The 20,531-nt window shown below is 32.8% G+C and overlaps 1 protein-coding gene and 1 pseudogene across 1 annotated transcript; one reads left to right on the top strand and one right to left on the bottom strand.

Annotated features, from left to right (window-relative positions):
* Positions 1-5,029: 5,029 nt before the first annotated feature.
* On the top strand, positions 5,030-5,492 carry LOC114175357 (uncharacterized). The gene is made up of 2 exons (XM_028060134.1): positions 5,030-5,090; positions 5,176-5,492. Exons 1-2 carry the CDS (start codon positions 5,030-5,032, stop codon positions 5,490-5,492), a joined length of 378 nt encoding a protein of 125 aa, XP_027915935.1.
* Positions 5,493-17,570: 12,078 nt separating this feature from the next.
* Positions 17,571-20,243, bottom strand: LOC114175356 (uncharacterized; annotated as a pseudogene).
* Positions 20,244-20,531: the final 288 nt, after the last annotated feature.

Genomic DNA, 20,531 nt, shown 5'->3' with positions numbered 1-20,531 from the left:
AGAGTTATGGTATACCACGATTTAAACGTTTATTTGCCAATGTTCATGATGCAAAAGACCTTATTTTGGCATGCAAATGGAAGAAAGAGTGATGAATTGTTACGACATGCAGTTGATTCACCTTAATGGAAGAAAATTGATACTCTCTATCCATAGTTTGGGAGTGATCCAAGAAATTTGAGGCTTGGTCTTGCAACTGATGGCATGAATCCTTACGGTAACTTAAGTAGCAAACATAGTTCATGGTAGGGATGGCAATATGGGCCTGGCCTGGCAGACCCATCAAAAAAACGTAGCAGCAAGCTAGGACATTGAGCCCATTGGCCCGTAAGAGTTTGACCCCTAGAAGCCTAAAGCCCACAACCCGCATAAAAAAAAAAACTTGCACTTGTGTATATCATTTACTTTCCTTCTGGACTTTTGCATGAATGTTCCAAATTCTTGTATGACTAGAAACGACAAGTATTATGTATTTTTGAATGTACTAAAATTTGAATAATACATCATGTATGTCAAAGTACAAATATGAAAATGACAAAAATGTTGAATTATCAATTTATCAACAACTTCCCAAAGTATTTGCTTAATTTTGTGACCTTGTTAAAGTTTCCCAAATTGTTGAACATTGAAAGCTTTATCATAAGATTTTTTTTTAAGAAAAAGGCGAGCTGGCCTGCGGGTTTGCGGGCTCGCACTTATACAAGGTGCGCAAGCCTACATTTTGCGGGCCAGGCCAGCCTACATTTTGCGAGCCAATAGTGGGTCGAGTCGGCCCGTATTACCATCCCTAGTTCGTGGCATGTTTTGTTGATCATTTACAACTTGCCTTATTTGTTATCTATGAAGAGAAAATACAAGATGTTATCAATGATGATATTAGGACCAAGGCAATCAGGAAATGATATTGATGTTTATCTAGCTCCATTGATAGAAGATTTGAGATTGTTGTGGGATGAAGGAGTGGAGGTGTTTGATGCATATTGAAATGTCAATTTTAATTTGCAAGCTTTGTTATTTTGCTCTATTAACGACTTTCCAACGTATGAAAACTTGAGCGGTTATAGTGTGAAGGGACATTATGCTTGTCTGATATGTGAAGAAAATACAAGTTATCATCAACTAAAACATGGGAGGAAGACATGTTACATTGGTCATCGAAAATTTCTAAGACGTAATCACCTATATCGTAGGTTGAAAAAGGCTTTCAATGGATGTCAAGAGGACAAAACCGCACCGCCACCCGTAACTAGAGATGAAGTTTATGAAAGAGTGTGTCAAGTCAATGTCACATTTTGAAAAACACTGAAGAAACCTATCATGAAAAACATATGGAAGAAGAACTCAATATTCTTTCAACTTCCATATTGGACCAAATTAGATGTCAAACGTTGTATTGATGTAATGCACGTGGAAAAGAATGTTTGTGATAGTATAATTGGGATATTGCTAAACATTAAAGGGAAAACAAAGGATGATGTAAATTCTCATAAAGATCTAGTTGAGATGGTCTTCGTTTGGAGTTACAACCAAAAGCTTATGGTAAACGGACTTATTTGCCTCCAGCATGTCATACTTTCTCAAAAGCTGGGAAGAAAAGTTTTTGTGTGTGCCTCCGAGAAATGAAAGTACCACAAGGATACTCTTCAAATATTAAGAGTCTTAAGTTAATAGAAGATTTGAAACTTGTTTGCTTGAAATGTCATGATTGTCATGATTGACATGTTCTCATGCAACAACTTCTCCCAGTGGCTATTCATGGCATCTTATCTTAGAATGTAAGACAAGGGATCACTCGTCTTTGCATATTTTTTAATAGTATTTGTCAGAACGTAATTGAGCTAAACACATTAAATGACTTGGAAATGAAGTTGTCATTATCTTATGTAAACTAGAAATTTATTTTCCTCCTTCATTTTTTGACATCATGGTCCACTTAATAGTCCATATAGTAAAGGAAATTAAAATATGTGGTATGTGTTTTTAAGATGGATGTACCTAATTGAGCGATACATGAAGATATTGAAGGGGTATGTGAAGAATCCTTATCGACCAAAAACATATATTATTGAGAGATATATTGTTGAAGAAGAAATTGAGTTTTGTATACAATATTTATCAAATGCAGAAGTCATTGGTATCCCAAACTCAACACATGAAGGAAGAAATAAAGGTAGAGGCACACCAGGTGTAAGGATTGTTCAAAAAGATCAACATGAATACACTTTAATCTTAGTGAGCAATTTTAGAATACTTTTCATTGACTATATTTATAGGCCAAAAAATATTATTTAACTTTTTGAACTAAAGAGTTTTTGAAAATTTATTAAAAAAATACTAAAATATTGTATGACCTTAAAATTTTCTTTAACTCTAAAATCACCATGAATTTGGATTTTCTACTGACTTTTTTGTGTTGTTCCTCTACTATATCTTTAAAATAAATTGATGGACACTTGTTTTGACGTTTTGAAATATATTAAAAATATTTTTAATGTACTAACATCATTGTATTTCAAATGTTTAGCAAAGAACAATACTAAAAAACCCAACAGAAAATCTAGCTCAGTCATATAATTTTTACAACTCAATTGTTTCACTTAAGATCATTTTCACTTGAGAATCTTATTTTCTAATTGGAGGCAGATTATAGTATCAATGTTTAGTAGAGAAGAACACCAAAAAAATCCAACAGAGAATATAGCTTAGTCATATAATTTTTACAACTCAATTGTTTCACTTAAGATCATTTTCACTTGAGAATCTTATTTTCTATTTGTAGGCAGATTATAGTATCAATTTAAGTAATTGTCTTATGAGCAGAAAATGTGAAAAGGGATCGAAAAACATACTCAATATAAGCAATTAAGTTCATAGTTTATTAGGAAATTATAATGTTTCTAATCTACATTTATTCAAATCTATTATTTATAAAAATAATTTTAATTATACAAAAATATTTATTTTAAATTATCTTACTTTTATAATATAAATTTTTTATGACTGTTAATTATAAAAAAAATATTTTATTTCAAATTTTCTTTCAAATTTTAAAATTTTATAATATAATTGTTGCTAACCACCTTTTTAAGAATAACCCCGTTATTTTAAAATTTTCTGAATAAAACTATTTCTTTTTTTTTTTTGGTTCATCATGTTTGATATGTTTAACTTTGTTAACAAATAAAAATTTACTCTTCATATTAATTTAATTTAGTGGCAGATCTTGACCATAAATGTTGGAGGGACCAAAATAATATACTAAAAATTTAGATATCTTTGAAAGAGGAAATATAAAGCCCTCACCTGCATATGCATATGTAATTATTCAACAATTGAAATTTTAGTATCATCCTTCAAAATAGGTGAAGAATTCAAAATATGAAAACGAGTAGAATATGTCTTGTTTTTATCTTCACAAGTATCTTCCCTTATATCTTTTTTACAAGATGAATATATTCTTTTATTCTTTATCTATATATATATATATATATATATATATATATATATATATATATTTAGTTTAATTTTTTTATCAAAATCTGATAAGAAATTGAGAGACTTAATTATTAAAAGAAAAATTTATGATAATCAAATCACAATTAAAAGAGTCAAACAAAAACATATAGGACATAATTTTTCTTTATATATTCATACAAAATAAATCTACACAAAAAACTCATGAAATGAAAAATACTATTTATTAAACTAATATTTCACTATTAAGTGAAACAAATAAAGAGTTATCTCTTTTATCTTCAAAAATGGAATAAAACATATGAGAAACAATAATAGAAAGAATGAGTTTGTGTCTAAGTTTACATATTTTGCTTCATAAACAAAAGATAATAAATTTGTGAGAGTGAAAATATGTAAGAAACTCAAAGATAATGAAAGAGAATATAAAAAACATCTTAATAAATTTGTTTATTTTGTATTATATTTAATTTTATGTATTATTATTTATTAACATTAAATGTTATCTATAACTATATATAAATATATATAAAGATATTCTCTCTTGTGTCAATAATTACTTATTTCTAATCTACTATTTACAATATAATTATTTATTTATTTATTTTAAAGAGTAACAGTTTTTTTTACATAATTTCTATAAAACTATTCTAACAACTATTTTTACCTATAAATACAATATCATATTTATTTATCACCTACTAATATAATGTCATATATATTTAGAAAATACATAATTTCTACATTTATATTAGTATTTTATAAAAGAAATAAAATTTTACCTAATTTAATTTATATTAACATAATATATAGTATATAATTAAATAAATAAATAATTAGGGGAGTCATGACCCCGTATATTAACACTAAGGTCCGCCACTGACTTAATCAATTTAAAAATATTAACTATAATACAAATATTTAAGAAACTTAATTTACAAATACTAATTACTATAACTATAATAAGTGAAACGGTTCAGTTGACAAATTATACAAATGACCAGTTTAGAGTTAGAGAAATTTTTTATGTTTACAATGTTTTAGTTTATTTTTTATTCATTTTAAAAATCTTGTGTCAACAATAACTATAATAAGTGAAACCGTTCAGTTGACAAATTATACGAATGACCAGTTTAGAGTTAGAGAAATTTTTTATGTTTACAATGTTTTAGTTTTTTTTATTCATTTTAAAAATCTTGTCGTTCAAAAAGTTAAATAATTTTTTGGCCTAAAAATATGATCAACGAAAAATATTATAAAATTAACCACCAATGTTAAAGTGTATTTGTGGGATGTCATTTACGTCAACCATGATTTAAAATCTTTATAATGACTAAAATTGTAGTCTAATTTGAAGATTATAAAAATTTGGTAACTATGTTAAACACTAGTTTACAAACTAATTAAAATTTTATATACATAATAACACATTAGACTTTTTTAGAAAGTTCTAAATACCATCAACATCGTTCTTAGTAATATTTAATAAATAATGTGTTAATCTTTGCTTAAATGTGTATATAATGAGCTAGACATTTTTGTTATGTTATCTAAAATGGCTTATTCAACCATGAAAGTGCTCTCTATGATTCTTTTCCTTGTTCTTGTTTCTGAAGGTATCGTGTGTTCTCAAGCCAGGAGTTATATTAAAATTTTATGAATAACTGTTCTTAACTTTTGCATGCATGATGATGATGACAGGTTATGGTAAATGTCTTCCGAGCAATATCTCTTTAAGTCAAAGTCGATCAGGAGTTACAGTGAAGGGAAAACCAGAATGGAGTGTTACTGTGACCAACAAGTGTCCATGTGCTCAAACAAATGTGGTTTTGAATTGTGCTGGATTTCAATCAGTTGAATCTGTAGATCCTTCAGTTTTGACGCTCTCAAAGGGTGGTAACTTTTGTCTTCTCACACCAGGTCAACCTCTCAATAAAAATGGCGTTGTTAGATTTAAGTATGCTTGGGACCATCAATTTTCATTCCACCCCACTTCCACACAAAGTTCTTGTCCTTAAATGTACAACCAAGAATTTAGCTTTATACTATGTTACCATTTATATTAGAAACATTATAATTTCATAATAAATTATGATCTTAAGTACTTATATTGAGTATGGTTTTCAATCTCTTTTCCCTTTTTTTTTTTTTTCTCATAAGACAATTATTTACATTGATACTATAATTTGTCTCCAAATAGAAAATAAAATTCTCAATTGAAAATTATCTTAATGGAAATAATTGACTTGTAAAAATTATATGACTGAGCCAGATTTTTTATTGGATTTTTGGAATTGTCCTCTATTAAACATTTAAAATACACCGAGGTTGATACTTTAAAAGTCTTTTTGATATATTTCAAAACATTAAAATAAGTATTCATCAGTTTTAATGATACAGTAGAACAACAATACTGAGAAGTCAATACAAAATCCAAATTTATGACATTTTAAGGATACAAAAAATTTTAAGTCAAAGAACATTTTAGTATTTTTTTATTTAATTTCCTAAAATTGCTTCGTTCAAAAAGTTAAATAATATTTTTGGCATATAAATTAGTTGATGAAAAGTATTATAAAATAGACCACTAAAAATAAAGTGTATTTGTGGGATGTAATTTATGTTAATCATTATTTGAAAAATGTACAATGACTAATTATTTAAAATTTGAGACTAATTCAAAGATTAATTCTCTAGTAGTTATAACTTTTGTAACAAATTAGAGACATATTTAAACTTTAATTCATAAACTAATTATAGTTTTGTATTTTTAAAGACTTTTTTATATGATAATATTTTTTAATTTATAAATTAGTATTTAAATTAGTTAGTATAATAATTAATTAATTTTTATTTCTAAAATTAATTATTATTTAATAATTTTCTTATAATAGGTATGAATATTTCAAATCAAGGTTTTCTATTAAAACCAGTCTAAAAAAATATAAGAAAATATGTAAAATCCTCTTCTTTTCTGTCGTAATTTGAAAGGGATGCCCCTAATCTAATGGGCCTAAGGGCTGGCCCATAGGGTGACAAGGCATCTAAAGCAGTCAAGGCCCCTCATTCTGCACTTACTTGCCAAAACCAGTGCTATCGCTCTTCCATTTTCTCTCCACAGAAGCTCTTGTAGGGTTTGGATCTTACCCTTCTTTGCGTTAACTCAACCCATTCTTCAATCCATGTAAGTTGATTCTCCACCGTACCTTTTTCATTCCCAGCTCTGTCATCATGATTCTAACTAGGGTTCACCATGGTAACCCATTTTGAAACTATTCCACTATTTTACAGATCGTAAATCTACTCCGTGGTCGGTAGTACTCACTTGCTTGGATGTTGGGATATTCTGCTAGCTTTTTCCAAGTAAGGGAAGCTAGGGTTTATGTATTTAAAGTTATTTTGCTGATTTTTGGTCTGTTTGTATGGCTGTGATACTTGAATGAGGTTGTTGGTCGAATAAAGATGTATGGTGTGCGATTATGTTTGATTGATGTGGCTCTACTCTTTTTTCTACATTACACACTTTTAGTAAAATGAAGTATCTACAACGTTAACCGTTGGATCGAGCTGAAATTTTAACTGCTGATCCTTAACACATAATTCTTGACTTTGACCGGTCGGATCTTTAATCGGAGCTCTGTAGTGAGAGCAGTTTTTATTGCAAGGTCACGGAATTTGTGTTGTTGACAGCACTGCACACTTTTCGTAAAATGAAAGTTACTACTTCGTTAACCGTTGGATCGACCTGGTATTTTAACAGCTGATCCTTAACACATAGCTTTTTACTTTGACCGGTCCGAGCTCTGTAGTGAGAGAAGTGTTTATCGCAAGATCGTTGTAGTTTGGTTGTTTCACTAATCTTGAATGGTTATTACTTCCTTGAATCTAATTGTTATATTAAAAGTATGTGATAAATGATTATGCATGAGTGATGTGATTCATGGATTGTGGATGATGGGTTTGGTATGAACTTGGCATGTGATTTAAATGAAATGGTTGGTACCAAGGAGACATGGTATTGATATGAAATACAAATATATATTCACTGTTTGGGAAGGATGAGTTGGTATGGATTCAACATTTGGTTATGAATGAGAATGGGTTGTAAAGGTTGGCATGAGATATTGTGTATGGTAAACATTACTTGATTGATTGAACATGATTGGTCTGTGGTCAGTGCGTAATTCCTTGAAATCTCTAGGTGGGATTTCAGGGTCATGCTTCAGTAGTCAGGACGTAATTCCATGGCCCCTGTTAGTGGGTGTCCATGGTGGTGCCCCATCTATATAATTTGGTAAGGATTCAAGGTAAGGATTGCATCTTGACACTCTAAGGAGTCAGTTAGTCTCACTTAGAGCGGACTGACTCCTGTGGTGAGAGTAGTAGGAGGCCTGAAATTCATTAAGGGTTAACCTTGTGTGTGAGGGAATTGATTCATTGTAACACTTGTAACACATAACCGGGTGATTGATTGCAGAGACGCCCATAAGCTCTCATTCATATCTTGTTGTGCCTTTGTGCTTTGTGTCTAGTGTCTACGGAGATAGGGGAATGTAGATTGAATGTCAACTTGGTCTGCTCACCTTTACAAGTGTTGGATGGGGTCTCTGAGACAACGTCTTGCCTCAGAGATAGGAAGTTGATGTATGATGTATATAATTGAGCAAGAAAAGCTAAGTTTTGGGTTAATAAACCGAAGGAGATGCTAGAGTTCACAAAATAACGTTTGGCCAGAGGAAACTTTAAGGATAGACTCTCGGAAACAAATACTACAAGTTTTCTAAAAGAAGTTGAATTCAAAGATAAAGAGCACTGAAAGGTATCAGTGCATTCAAGTGCCACATCGTTTGAGGAAAGCCAACCTGATTCTACATCCCGACAATGTTGAAGTTCAGAGTCATGCAAATGCATACAATGTTAGGAGAAGTGTCATTGAATATAGTCATATGGTCACACCTAATGCTTCTTGGAGTAGTGGAAGAGGAACAATTGGCAAATTTTAGATTGCAAAGAGTGGAGAGATTGCATGGCAACCAAAAAGCTAAGGTAGGGGGAGACCATGAAGTGAGAAAAGATGGCAAACTTCTAGTGAGAGGCTAAGATGGATAAGAGTTCACTGATCAGTCAGGAATGATGACGTTCCTAAGTGGGGAAAAGAACAATTTATGGTTAGGGAAGAAGTGGCATAAGGGATTCATACTAGGATTAATAGTCAGCAGGTGAGGATGGGTCTTTTCAAACTAATAGTGGGATGTTTCAAGGAAAAGTAGTTCCCGTGAGTAGGACATTTGACCTTGGGTATAAAGTGGAAGATTTCACGTACTATAAGAAGGGGCACACCTTTAAAGGTTATTCTCGTAAGGAAGGGCAACCCAACTGATGTCGAACCACAATTATGGAGGGAGTGGAAAGAAAAGTTTTGAGTGGTTGACATGGTGTCTACGATGGTTAATGCTAAAGTGGTTAGCACGAATAATCTCCTCTAGAGATGCACCTTACAAAGTGATGCTTGGACTAAGAGCTGGATTATAGACGTGTTCTGAAACAAATACTAGAGTTTTGACCTTGGTGTGGTGGAGTTCACTTCTGCGTTGGTGTCTGAGGAAGAACCTGTGACAATAGTTACTAATGGAATGGTTACTATTGTGAATTTGAAGTAAATACGAAAGTGGAGGAGATGTTGGAGAAGTAGTGGCTTATACTATGTATAACCACAAGGATGAATGCAAGTTTGGTGAACCTTAGAGGAGAGGTAGTGGTAGGATAGACTGTTCAAGGGTAAACTTTGGATAATGGAAGATTGGCTTTTCGGCCCTATGGTTGTAAAGAGTGGAAACATGATGAAGGTATGGAATTTCAAACAGGGTAGCGGCATGATCAAGGCTTAGCGGCGAGCTTCCGAGTGCGAACAGAGTCTTTAGAATGTGCAAGGAGGGTATTGACAAAGGTTATAGTGAGTAGGACATATGGTTTAAAAAGGGTGGATACGATGTTGAGAATATGGGACGTTAAGACTATAAAAAGGTGAGTCCAAAGGGTTTTGCAAGTTCCATAGAGGTTTTGGAGGAAGGATTCTCAGCGATGATTGCGTCCTTGTCACAGAAAATATGAAAGGAGCATCATTTTGAGTGAACGAATTAGTGACTTGTGTGTTGATCATAGTGGCGCAGCGGGATGGTGGGAAGTGATACCTGTGAAGGGTAAGAGGTACGTGGAAAGAACTATCTTACTCATGACCTAGTGATTTCTATGACAACCAGTTCTTCATAAACAGTGAAAGTGTCGTTCTTATGAGTATTAAGTAAGGATGTTCAGTGATCATTTAAAGTTTGAGTTTATGGAGTTACTCAGAGAACGATGGGCAAGAGAAGTAGGAGATGGTTTGAGTTATGATTTCAAGTTAGCGTACCAACCTAAAAGTAAGGGAGAAGGGGTAGGTGCTTAGCCAAAGAAGGGAACTCAAGATCGGGGTTTAACGAGGTGAGAGTAAGGAGTTGGTGGAGAAGTAAGTGTTTGAGTTAGAAGGAGAAGATGTGAAGAGATTCATCGATCTAGTCATCTGACTAGAACTAGTGAGTCTCTCAACAAGGTTGAGGAAAAAGCAATTCAAAAAAAAATCTTAGTTTGAGAAGTATCTTAGAGTTGATATGCATAAATCACACTAGAAATTTCAAGTCGAGGAAAGACATGGTTCTAAAGCTTTTGGGGAAGGATGGTTACAAGTTAGTAGATCAGAAATGAAGGTGAGATGCCGAAATGAATTTGGTAATTGTAACAGGGGAAAGTTTAATTTGGAAATGGAATGACTTGGTTGTGGACCTTCTTACCATTGGTGGAAGTCAGTAAAGGAGGCAAGATGTTATGAGTGTCGTTATGCATAAAAGTGGTCAAGAGTGTTGATGGTGAGGCAGTAGGCTAGAACTCAATCATGATCAAGTCAGTGGAGTGATGCATAAAGGAATGAACAAGGTGACGAGAACTAATAACGAACATGCTTTAGTTTGAGACTTATAGTGATCTGAGAGGTAGTGGAAAGCATATGGTGGGTGAGTCAGTATATTAGATAAAAGTTAGTTGGGCAGGTATGAAGGAGCATTCCAGTGTTAAGGTTGCAAATTGTAAGTTAGTTCGAGTGTAGTGACTAAACCAATCTACATTGTTGAACACCTATCGCATAGCACAAAGGCAAAGTTTCTCGTGGCTATAGGTGTTGGAGTCATCAAACCTGTCATGTCTAGGCGGTGGTTGTCGAATGGCGTGAGGAAAACGTATTTTTCTTCCTATCCCATCGGTGAATTTTCGAGGACGAAAATTTTTGTTGTTGGGAAGAATGTAAAACCCTCTTTTTTTCTGCCATAATTTTAAAGGGATGCCCCTAATCTAATGGGCCTAAGGGTTGGCCCATAGGGTGACAAGGCCCCTAAAGCAGCCAAGGCCCCTCATTCTGCACTCACTTGCCAAAATCAGTGCTATCGCTCTTCCCTTTTCTCTCCACAAAAGCTCTTGTAGGGTTTGGTTCTTACCCTTCTTTGCGTTAACTCAACCCCATTCTTCAATCCATGTAAGTTGATTCTCCACCGTACCTTTTTCATTCCCAGCTTTGTCATCATGATTCTAACCAGGGTTCACCATGGTAACCCATTTTGAAACTATTCCACTATTTTACAGATCGTAAATCTACTCCGTGGTCGGTAGTACTCACTTGCTTGGGTGTTGGGATATTCTGCTAGCTTTTTCCAAGTAAGGGAAGCTAGGGTTTATGTATTTAAAGTTATTTTATTGATTTTTGGTCTGTTTGTATGGCTGTAATACTTGAATGAGGTTGTTGGTCGAATAAAGATGTATGGTGTGCGATTATGTTTGATTGATGTGGCGCTACTCTTTTTTCTACATTACACACTTTTAGTAAAATGAAGTATCTACTACGTTAACCGTTGGATCGAGCTGAAATTTTAACTGCTGATCCTTAACACATAATTCTTGACTTTGACCGATCAGATCTTTAATCGGAGCTCTGTAGTGAGAGCAGCTTTTATCACAAGGTCATTGAATTTGTGTTGTTGACAGCACTGCACACTTTTCGTAAAATGAAAGTTACTACTTCGTTAACCGTTGGATCGACCTGGTATTTTAACAGCTGATCCTTAACACATAGCTTTTTACTTTGACCGGTCCGAGCTCTGTAGTGAGAGAAGTGTTTATCGCAAGATCGTTGTAGTTTGGTTGTTTCTCTTATCTTGAATGGTTATTACTGGCTTGAATCTAATTGTTATATTAAAAGCATGTGATAAATGATTATGCATGAGTGATGTGATTCATGGATTGTGGATGATAGGTTTGGTATGAACTTGACATGTGATTTAAATGAGATGGTTGGTATCAAGGAGACATGGTATTGATATGAAATACAAATATATATTCACTGTTTGGGAAGGATGAGTTGGTATGGATTCAACATTTGGTTATGAATGAGAATGTGTTGTAAAGGTTGGCATGAGATATTGTGTATGGTAAACATTACTTGATTGATTGAACATGATTGGTCTGTGGTCAGTGCGTAATTCCTTCAAATCTCTAGGTGGGATTTCAGGGTCGTGCTTCAGTGATCGGGACGTAATTCCATGGCCCCTGTTAGTGGATGTTCATGGTGGTGCCCCATCTATATAATTTGGTAAGGATTCAAGGTAAGGTTACATCCTGACACTCTAAGGAGTCAATTAGTCTCACTTAGAGTGGACTGACTCCTGTGGTGAGAGTAGTAGGAGGCATGAAATTCATTAAGGGTTAATCTTGTGTGCGAGGGAATTGATTCATTGTAACACTTGTAACACATAGCTCGGGGGTGAGCAGAGGTATCCACCACAAGTGCAAGGATCCGTTGAATCTGACCAGATTATATGTATCCGGATGAGACGAGTCGAGTCTTAGTGTATTGATTGGAAGGTCATAACATGCTTGGATGATGTATGTATATTGGATTGTGAAAGTATATTTGATTGCACGATAAAACTAATTTTGGCTCTAGCTTACCCTTCTGTTGTTTGTTGTATGTTCTGTGGTGTGGTCTTTTCTTTTGCAATGATCATCAACTTGTTGATGTGAGCAGAGGTGAGAACTCCCCGTAATCATCAAGGTGATGGAGGTTCCGCTGCATAGTCTGCTTGGACTGGATCTAAGTTTACTTAGACTTTCCTTTAGGGCTATGGCCCGTGTACTGCTCGTCTTTAGGCTTAAAATTCTAAATGTTGTTGATTTATATTTTATACTTTGTTATGGCATCGTAGTGTGCCCTTTTCTTATTCGAGTTTTCTCTTGGATAATCGTGAGGAGTAGTGTCTACACTCCAGGACTTTATTTCTAATACTATTGCGCGTGACATTCCTTTAATTAACGTTATTAATTAAATGGGGTGTTACATTTATAGTACAATTGTTTTTAGACAGATTACAATTGTTAATTAATTAATTTATTCATTCATTCGAATCTATTATTTGTAAGAATAATTTTAATTATAGAAAAAAAATTATTTCAAATTTTATTTCAAATTTTCAAATTTTATAATATAACTAGTTTCCGTCCCGTGCATACGCACGAGTATTTTTTTTTTAAATAGTTTAATATATATTTGAGTCAGTAATTAATATATGGTTAGATATTTACAGGTATACAGTTTTATATTCATTTTGATATATATATAAAAACAATACCTTTCGTTTTCAGTCTTAGCTTCAGTGTCACTATTTGAACCCTTCTTTGGTACGCTGGTGTTAGTGTGGAAGAAAATAACGTCCTCTTGCAGATACAGCTTCAAGAACTTGTTCCAAAACTCCATCTGTTTGCTAAGTCTGGGTGATGTAAGTAATTTTAAGTTTTGTAGTTGATTTGCGTTACTAATGGTTATTTATGTTTTTCATTACCTACGATTCTTTTCATCAATCGTTTCGTTGTCTTTCCATTGGTTTTCATAATGCCATTGATGCATTGTTTCGTTAATTTTCGTGACATGCATGTGCTATATCAATGTGTTCTTGCATATATGGTGGTTGCAGGGATTTGGGGATTTCGAAGATGGTTTTATGGTTGAATGAGGAAACAAACTGGCTATGGGAACCAACTATTTCACAGATCCAATGGGAAATGTTTTGAACTTAGAGTTTGAGGAGGATTTGATTAAGTATGGAATTTTTCGCATACCATATCATTTTGAAGAATTCTATCAACTGGAAGATTTGCACTATATCTATACTTTGTTCTGTGGTGATAGATATTTTCGAATCGGAATTTTTGACACAAAGTGGACTGAGATCGAATACCCAGGGTCAAGAAATAGTTACATAGCAAAGGAAGATTTAGTGTGGTCCAGGTTCTTGTCTTCATTTCGAGTGAAGTTATGTCCCATAGAGGTTAAGTTCTAAGCCATATTAATTTGTTATGTTTTAGTAATCATTTGTTATTTCAATCGAATATTGACTGCTTCTCTGAATGCAGTCTATCATTACCTTGGATGCATATTTTCATCTATTCTGGGAGAAGAAAGTAAATTATGGTCAAGAGATGCAGTTCATAGATCCCCGTTTTAAAACTTTTAAGTTTAAGTTTGATGTCAAACCAAATGGTACAATGGTTTCTCGTGGTGTTATTTGAAAGATGTTTAAGTACTATGATATGAAGGATGAAGTGTACTTGCATCTGAATTACGTGTCGAAGAATGTTTTCTTGTATAAGCTTTTTTCGTTAGAAGGAATGGAGATTGATTATAGTACAAAATGAGTGTCTTCTTCTGGTACTGCCAATATTGGTGCAGAAATAACTCAGCCAGCTTGTGATTTTACGTTGGTTAAATGTTTGAGTGATTATGATGTTGGTGCATTCTCCCTGGTATTGTTACTATTTTTTTTAATAACAGTATTGTTACTTGAATATGTACTTTATTGTGTAGTTATTTTGATAACAGTTTTAACACTTGTTTTCAGTATCTTAATGCTTCTTTCCTTGCAACTGCATTGTCGAGATCTAAGAAGGAGTATATTCTATCAAATGACAATGGAATGTTTTGGGAATGCTCAATTAGATGGGTTGCAAGATCTGGGTCTGAATGTTATCTAGGATGCGAATGAAAGAGATTTGTCACTGAAAATAAGTTATGCGTTGGCGATTGTATCAAGTTGGAGGTTCAAAAAGATGAAGATAGTATAATCATAATTAAGAAAATTTAGGGTGTTTTTTGACTTAGATTGCTAACATTAAATATGTACCGATGTGGTAATATTTTGTTGCAAGTACCACACAAGAACATTTTATTTTGTTTGCAGTTTTATTTTGGTATGTATGAATACGTTTATTTAGTGTATCAAGTAATGTGTTTCTAAAATTTGAATTTTATTTATTTTATAGTAATCATTTATACTCCTTTTTAAATAAACGTAAGTCTTGCATTTTATTTTATGAGATAATGAAATAAAGTTGATTTTTAAAAATGAAAAGGTTAATTTTATTATTATAATAATTAAACAATACAGTAATTGATTACAAACGTTATCATAAGCATGAAAATGAATATGATATTTAAACATTCTAATTATTCGTTACATAAAATCCATATAACAGTACTGAAAATGTTTATTTTACAGAGACATTATTAGCAACATTCATAGTTGAATATAAATGAATTAATTCATTGTAAGAACAAACGGGATATAGTTGAACAAATGATTTTGTAATGATTTCCTTTGCCAAACATGTGAATTATTATGTTTTTTATATGACTATGTTATTTGACAGTGGCTTTTGCAAAATACCATTTTTAAGAGTGGGTTTTCGAAGTAGAACATGTTTTGAATACTTATATGTGTACAGTATACTGGCAACGACATTAATGGTATTATTGTTAGTATGCAAATTGTTGTGGTGTATATAGAAATTTATTAGGTGTCATTAGGGTCAAAAGTGTAATCTTCATTGCTTCAGTGTTGGTTGTTGTTTTTTTAAATGATAGAGGATTTTTTTTGGGTAACTTTATTTATATCATGTATCAGATAAAGATGGAGAACACGAAAGGGGGAAAGGAAGAACAAAGCAACTTTACTGGTAAGCACCAAAAACATGACAATTTGTTTCTTTCAATTTCGTTTACATTTTGAATTATTAATAAGTAATGATTTGTCTATGTTTTGTTTTTATTAAAAAAAACCAATAATGTTATATAATTCTTGACATTTCTTTGTTTTGAGATTCATTCAGATGTAAAATTTTGGATATTGTAGATCTGTAATAGATATAGAAAGGTGTATATAGTAAATAATCTTGAAACAGAATACATTCATATAGATCTAAGTTGTTTGCTGTTATACATTCTGGAAGACTTCTTTGAACACAACATTTGTTGTATATGCCAAAGGTCTTTTATCTCTGTTGTGAATTAATATCTTTAATCCCGATTTACTCTGAACCCTAGAAACTGCAACATACAGTTGTCCATGGCTAAAAACTAGTATGGGCAGGTATAATCCTACAGAACCTAATGATTGTCCTTGTGATTTGTTTATTGTCATGACATAGGATAACATAATTGGAAATTGCCTTTTAATTAGCTTGAATGGACATGGAGACTGAGATAGGGACATAGACATTCTTGGTATATATACCTCATTTGTGTTGTTGTTTGTTGTAATAAGCCTTACACTAATGACATGATTTGCCAATCTTGTAATAATTAACCTGGTTCCGTTGCACAAACCCTTGGATTGATCCAAGTTTCTTAATAACATTATGGGTGATCCAACTTTGAGTTTGATGTTATGGCTTGGCAATCCTGAAATAGTCAATGAGTTTAGAAACTCTGGAGTAATGACATCCATGTCATCATTGGTAAAATTATCAAATTTATTAATGCAATCTGCACTAAGATATTCTTTTGCTTCTCCTACAAAACAATGTTAGTGTTGGTTATTTTTTTTGTTGAATGTATTAATACATATAAGGTAGGTAGGTAAATAAGAAAACATTTACATGGGATCAATGATAATATGTACTCATTGATTTCATCAACTGTCTCAATTCTATTGGCTAATATCGCTCTACTCTTGAGACAGTTTTCGTTGTTGTAATTTTCAATTAGTTCTGGATACGTAGAATCAACAATTGCTTGAAGAGGGTCATTGAATTCAGTTATCAAGAATTCATGTGGTATTTCGATATCAACTACTCCATCATTTGCTTCACACAACTTTTCATCTCCAAGTTTAACAATCCAATCAAAGAACTATTTCCAATCAAAGAACTATTGAATTTCTATTGTTGTAGATTTTTGGAGTTCTGATTGCAAAAGTCTCATGTTCTTGGTCAATGTCAATACTTGATAGTGATTCCATAGGTATGATGCATTAATGGTTGCATGGACAATGTTTGATCGAGTTCCTCTAGGAATGACAGGTAGAATCTGCCTAAAGTCACCTCCAAATACCACCACCTTTCCTCCAAAAACTAAATTACATGTTATGTGGTCTTTCATAATGTCTTTCAATGTTCTGTCTAGGGCTTCAAAACTTGTGTGTCATTGGTGCTTCATCCAATATTATAAGACGAGCTAGTCTTAATAGTTGTGTAGCATCAGAACCTTGTTCGATGTTGCAAATCGAATTTTCAAGTATAGAAATCAGAATTCTAAATTTTGAATGTGTTGTTCGTCCACCAGGTAATAAAAGTGATGTTATTCCGCTTGATGTCACTGTCAGAACGATTTTTCCCTTTGATCGTAGTGCTAAAGACAATGTTGACCACATAAAAGTTTTTCCTGTGCTACCATATCCATACAAAAAAAACATTCCACCATTGTTCTTCATAACAGCCTAATTTACCTTTTCAAATATGTTCTTTTGTTCAACTGCACAATGAAAAAAGTCAATTGTCGATATGATTAGTATAGGACAAGTCATGTTAAATATTTCGTTAAAGCATTTACATGAAATTATATTTTAACTATTCACCTGTTAAATGACAATGTTACTTTTTGTGAATATATTTAATTTACCTAGATTTGCAGCAGTTATTCTTTCCTTGTATAGTATATCATCGGACAACTAATGCCATGTCTTTTCTCATACCTGATCTGGTGTATTAAGACTATCAGAAACTAACATAGTTACAAATAGTTTCCTTAGGAAGTGAGCACTTCCCCAATCTTTTGCCTCTATTATGGCTTGTATGTATTCATTATCATCTGCTAAGAATCCAGAAGCTTCATAGGCATCTCTAAACGTTGGATACACTATATTGTTAATTGTCCTAATGTCTTCGTAACACAATGGGCCTTTGACTACTGTTAGCATTCTCCTAAGATATAAAAGTTCTCCTGCTGTTGGTGGAACCTAAATGAGTCTTGCAATTGTGTTGCCCATTTTCCTTGGTTTTCAACATCTATCCTTTTTTACATATACAAACTTTGAAAAAAAATGTGGATATGTCAACCTTCTTGCAGCTTCATGAATTTTATTGCATTCCATCCAACTTGTAAACATGGATTCTGCAACTGTAGGTTTTCGTAGTATATCGTCAATATAGTCGTCATCCTTGAAGTACATTGACTGCTCACCAGGAAGATGAAAAAATAGTCTCTCTACAGCTGGATTTCTTCCATGAATGTGAAATGAGAATATTCTCCAACATGCTTCATTCGGAGATATATATCTACAATCAACATATTGCTTGATTTCATCTACAGCTTCCTATGAAGCAGAACATTGATTGTTGTTATCCACTATAGTTGTTGTTATTATGTCATAACCCTTGTTAATGTATTTGAATAAGTACTTGATCGAGGTACTTCTATTACACAATTCCACATTGATATGAGCTTGATATTTAAGCAACAACTTGGAGTTGTATGGAACTACTGAACGGTTGTCTAAACAAATATCATTCTTCACAATAGATATTGAATTATTCCTTCTACGGTAGTGTGGAAATCCATCTTCAAAAATAGTAGTTGTCTCTTGAAACATCTTTGGATAAAACCTTGAGCATTTACCATTTTTCATGCAAGGTAGAGATTTGTTTGCTAATCCACATGACACATGAATCATATGGTCCTTCACACATTCGTATAGTTGTGGCTCTTGTTTAGGACATGGTATTTCAGCTGATATCACCCTATCAATATCATCTATAGTTGGATATTTGCAATCGGAATGCAAAAAGAGTAGTAGATGTGTATATGGCAGACCGCGTTTTTGGAATTCAATAGTGTACATATCTGCATTCAAAACATATAAAAGTTATAAAATCACAGAATGATATATTAATACGTATTGGTTATAAAAATTGTTTGTAATTCTTACATGCAATAACATTTCCAAGTAAATGATTTTTGGTTAAGTCTGTTAGAAGTTGATCAAAATTAATTTGAAAGGCCCTTGAGATCAAGTCTGGCCTATCAGAATGTGTCAAGTTTAGATTACATAGTATCATGCGTATCTCAGGCCATTTGGGATTGCATGTGAAAGTTACAAACAGATCTGGAAAACCAATATAACTACAAATCGTCATTCCATCAAATTATAATTGATTCATAAATCTTGTGCCTCCAACAAAAGTCGATGGTAGCACAACTCTTTTTCCCTTGTTTGATCCGTCTTCTTGCATATTTGAACTTGTTTGACAAAAATTGTTGTACTTATCCACTATAAGCTTTGATTGGTTATTCCTAATAAAAGACAACCGTTCAGACTCTATCATAGTATAACCGTCAACGACAAATTGTTGAAACAATCTCTTTGATCTTAGTAGTGTTTGGGCTTCATTTTGTCTTGTCTGAATTCTAAAACAGAACCATTCTCTGATTGTTAGCCGGTTTCTCTTTGTATTGTTCCCAATCACGATATCTCGATGGCTAGCATCATGTCTATATCCATCTTCACCATATGGAAATAGTAAAAGATATTGAAATCCTAGATAACTGGTGTGCAAGTCATTAATTCTTTGGAGCCTTCCCACTTCTATTTTCCATTATAATGTCCCTTGGAGAAGTAGTGTCAACGTCACCAACTATTAGGGCTGCTACTTATGAAACAGTAGGAGTATTGTATATCCTCCCATCCTTAGTCCTATCAGCAATAAGTCTTAATTTCATATTCGTAAATTCTTTTTCCCTGTAGCGATCTCTTGCCATCCTAAATGATTTTGCATGAACATTGTGTTCATCTAACATGTTGCTTAACTTCTTCACAATTTCGATATCTACCTTATTGTCATACCTGAAACAAAAACTATAATTTTAAATTCTGTTTAATTGAATAAGTCTTTAATTGAAGAAGATTTGTTAAATACACTTACCTTAATGATTACATTCTATTGTGAATTTCATTTTCAGTGTCGTAGATGTAGAGTTGGGCAAATTTTGGTACTTCTCCTATAGGTGGTAAAAGACTTCCAATTTTATGACAAGCTTGGCCTTGTATTCGTAAGTTAGGAGGACCATGGCCATTGTTGTAGCTGTTATCAATTTTGGCACTAGGTGATGTAAATGCAAACATCATATTATATGTTCTAATATGCTGTTGAAAATTTCTTGACTCTATTGAATTGGATTCAAATAGTAATTGTTACATCACAATAGGCGGATCATTCAAAAAGGGTAACTGAATTTTTCCATTACCACAACACAATTGAAACTTTGGATTAGCAGAGTGTGCATGTTTGTCTATTCTTTCTTCGTACCACATTTGTGCTTTATAGTGTCTACATATGAAAACTGGATCACCTATATTTGCATAAATAGTGAAACATTAAGTATTTCATCAGCAAAATGATTTAAGCATTGAAAGAAATAGCATGTTGACAAAGGATTAGATATCATATATGTGTGGTAAACTACTAGGATTTTCAGTTGCCATAGCAGTACCAAAGTGTGATTAATTTTGGAAGAAATGACTAATGAAAAAAATAAAACCTGTACACATCTTCTAAATGAGTTCGTGATTCATAGCAGCTTTGAACTTCTTCTATTCAATAGCTCCTATCTATTACATTGCCATTAATGTTATGTTTCCAGGTACTTGGAT

Source organism: Vigna unguiculata, chromosome 3 (genome assembly GCF_037176805.1).
Source record: "Vigna unguiculata cultivar grain cowpea cultivar isolate G323 ecotype 2 chromosome 3, ASM3717680v1, whole genome shotgun sequence".
NCBI lineage: Eukaryota > Viridiplantae > Streptophyta > Magnoliopsida > Fabales > Fabaceae > Vigna > Vigna unguiculata.
This window is presented reverse-complemented; position numbering and strand designations above follow the sequence as displayed.

Excerpts from the sequence above, each read along its gene's own strand:
- LOC114175357 (XM_028060134.1), top strand. The coding sequence starts at position 5,030 with ATGGCTTATTCAACCATGAAAGTGCTCTCTATGATTCTTTTCCTTGTT. Across the intron at positions 5,091-5,175 it reads CCTTGTTCTTGTTTCTGAAG|GTTATGGTAAATGTCTTCCG; the intron begins GTATCGTGTGTT and ends TGATGATGACAG.